The sequence below is a fragment of the Austrofundulus limnaeus genome, unplaced genomic scaffold (assembly GCF_001266775.1).
Source record: "Austrofundulus limnaeus strain Quisiro unplaced genomic scaffold, Austrofundulus_limnaeus-1.0 Scaffold808, whole genome shotgun sequence".
Taxonomy (NCBI): Eukaryota; Metazoa; Chordata; class Actinopteri; order Cyprinodontiformes; family Rivulidae; genus Austrofundulus; species Austrofundulus limnaeus.
Window position 1 is genome coordinate 44,065 of NW_013953210.1, and position 1,386 is coordinate 45,450.

At 36.6% G+C, this 1,386-nt stretch overlaps 1 protein-coding gene across 1 annotated transcript in view; it reads left to right on the forward strand.

Moving 5' to 3' along the window:
• The window catches only part of LOC106532668 (transmembrane anterior posterior transformation protein 1 homolog), a gene marked incomplete at both ends in the record, with an annotated part of 16,228 nt that overhangs the window by 7,378 nt on the left and 7,464 nt on the right, over nucleotides 1–1,386 (forward strand). The window contains 4 exon segments of the mRNA XM_014028799.1: nucleotides 120–255; nucleotides 424–521; nucleotides 743–812; nucleotides 1,030–1,110. Coding sequence (XP_013884253.1) covers nucleotides 120–255; nucleotides 424–521; nucleotides 743–812; nucleotides 1,030–1,110 — 385 coding nt within the window.

The following is a 1,386-nucleotide window of genomic DNA, read 5'->3' on the forward strand; positions in this document are numbered from 1 at the left end:
CTCAAGAGGTGGAGGAGCCAAATGGCTGGCTCACTGCTGCCAACTAGCGGTCAGAGGCTGAACTACAACACAAAAATGAACAGCTTGAATTAAGATCCATCTTGTCTTTCCTTGGTAAGGTTGCAGATCGCCTCATCTCATCCTTCGGTCAAGACATCCTGGATGCTCTGTACTGGACCGCCACTGAACCCAAGGAACGCAAAAGAGACAGTATAGGAGTGATCCCTCACTTCGTCATGGCTGTCTGTTATGTCTGTATCCTTCTGTTTTAACTTGTACATTTAAATCTAAAGTTTGGAATAAGCTAATATCTTTCATGTTTTTTTTAAATTATATTTATTTTATCGTGATTTGGTGTGGAGTAATAGTGTTTAATTGTTGGTGTTAGAGGAAGGACGTATGTTTTCCTGAGTATTTGTTCAGTTCTACACGCCATCCTCATCATGGTTCAAGCCTCTACGCTTAACGTTGCCTTCAACTCGCACAACAAGTCTCTGCTAACCATCATGATGTCCAACAATGTTAGTATACACACACAAACACTACACACAGGGCTGCACCCTGTCTAATGCAGAAGAATAAGCAGCTTATATAATATGTTAAGGTCTCTAATGCAGATAAAATAAGGAAGTGCTTGCTGCTCGATGTAACTTCTAGGCTGCTTGTTGGTGATTAAAGGTTACTGTTGCAGCTGCAACATAWTCAAACATCAAAACCAAATGTATTTGTTTTAATCCAACAGTTTGTGGAGATCAAAGGCAGYGTGTTCAAGAAATTTGAGAAGAACAACTTATTCCAAATGTCCAACAGTGGTAAGATATTTATTTCCATATAAAGCGGGGGTTGAGTAAAACGTTTTGGATAACGCTGCGGTAACTGTTCCATGGAAACAAAACTGATTTAATTGATAAATTTTTTAACTGGCATTCTTTGGCAACATAAAATTGTAATGTGTAAGAAACTGTTCTCACTGTGACAGAGAAAACATGGTTTTTATAGAGATTGAAATGAGTTTATTTTATYCTGCAGATATTAAAGAACGGTTCACCAGCTATGTTCTCCTCCTCATCGTTTGTCTCAGGAATATGGAGCAGTTCTCATGGAATCTAGGTAATCGATTTCTCTTAAAAACAACAGCTTCAGTAGCATTTAAAAGTATTTATTGCGTTAAAAAATATGTATTTATTAGGGGTGCAACGATACAGAAAATTCACTATTCAGTTCGATACTTTAGTCTCACTGTTTTATATTTTTTTCGATACAAAAAACAAATGTCCATGCCCCTTTTTGACTTGTAATTTATTTAAATTAATTATGAACATTTGTTTAACCTCAAAAGTCCAGTTTTTAAATTTAAATGTTGCTGAAACAGCAAGTTTCACAGTG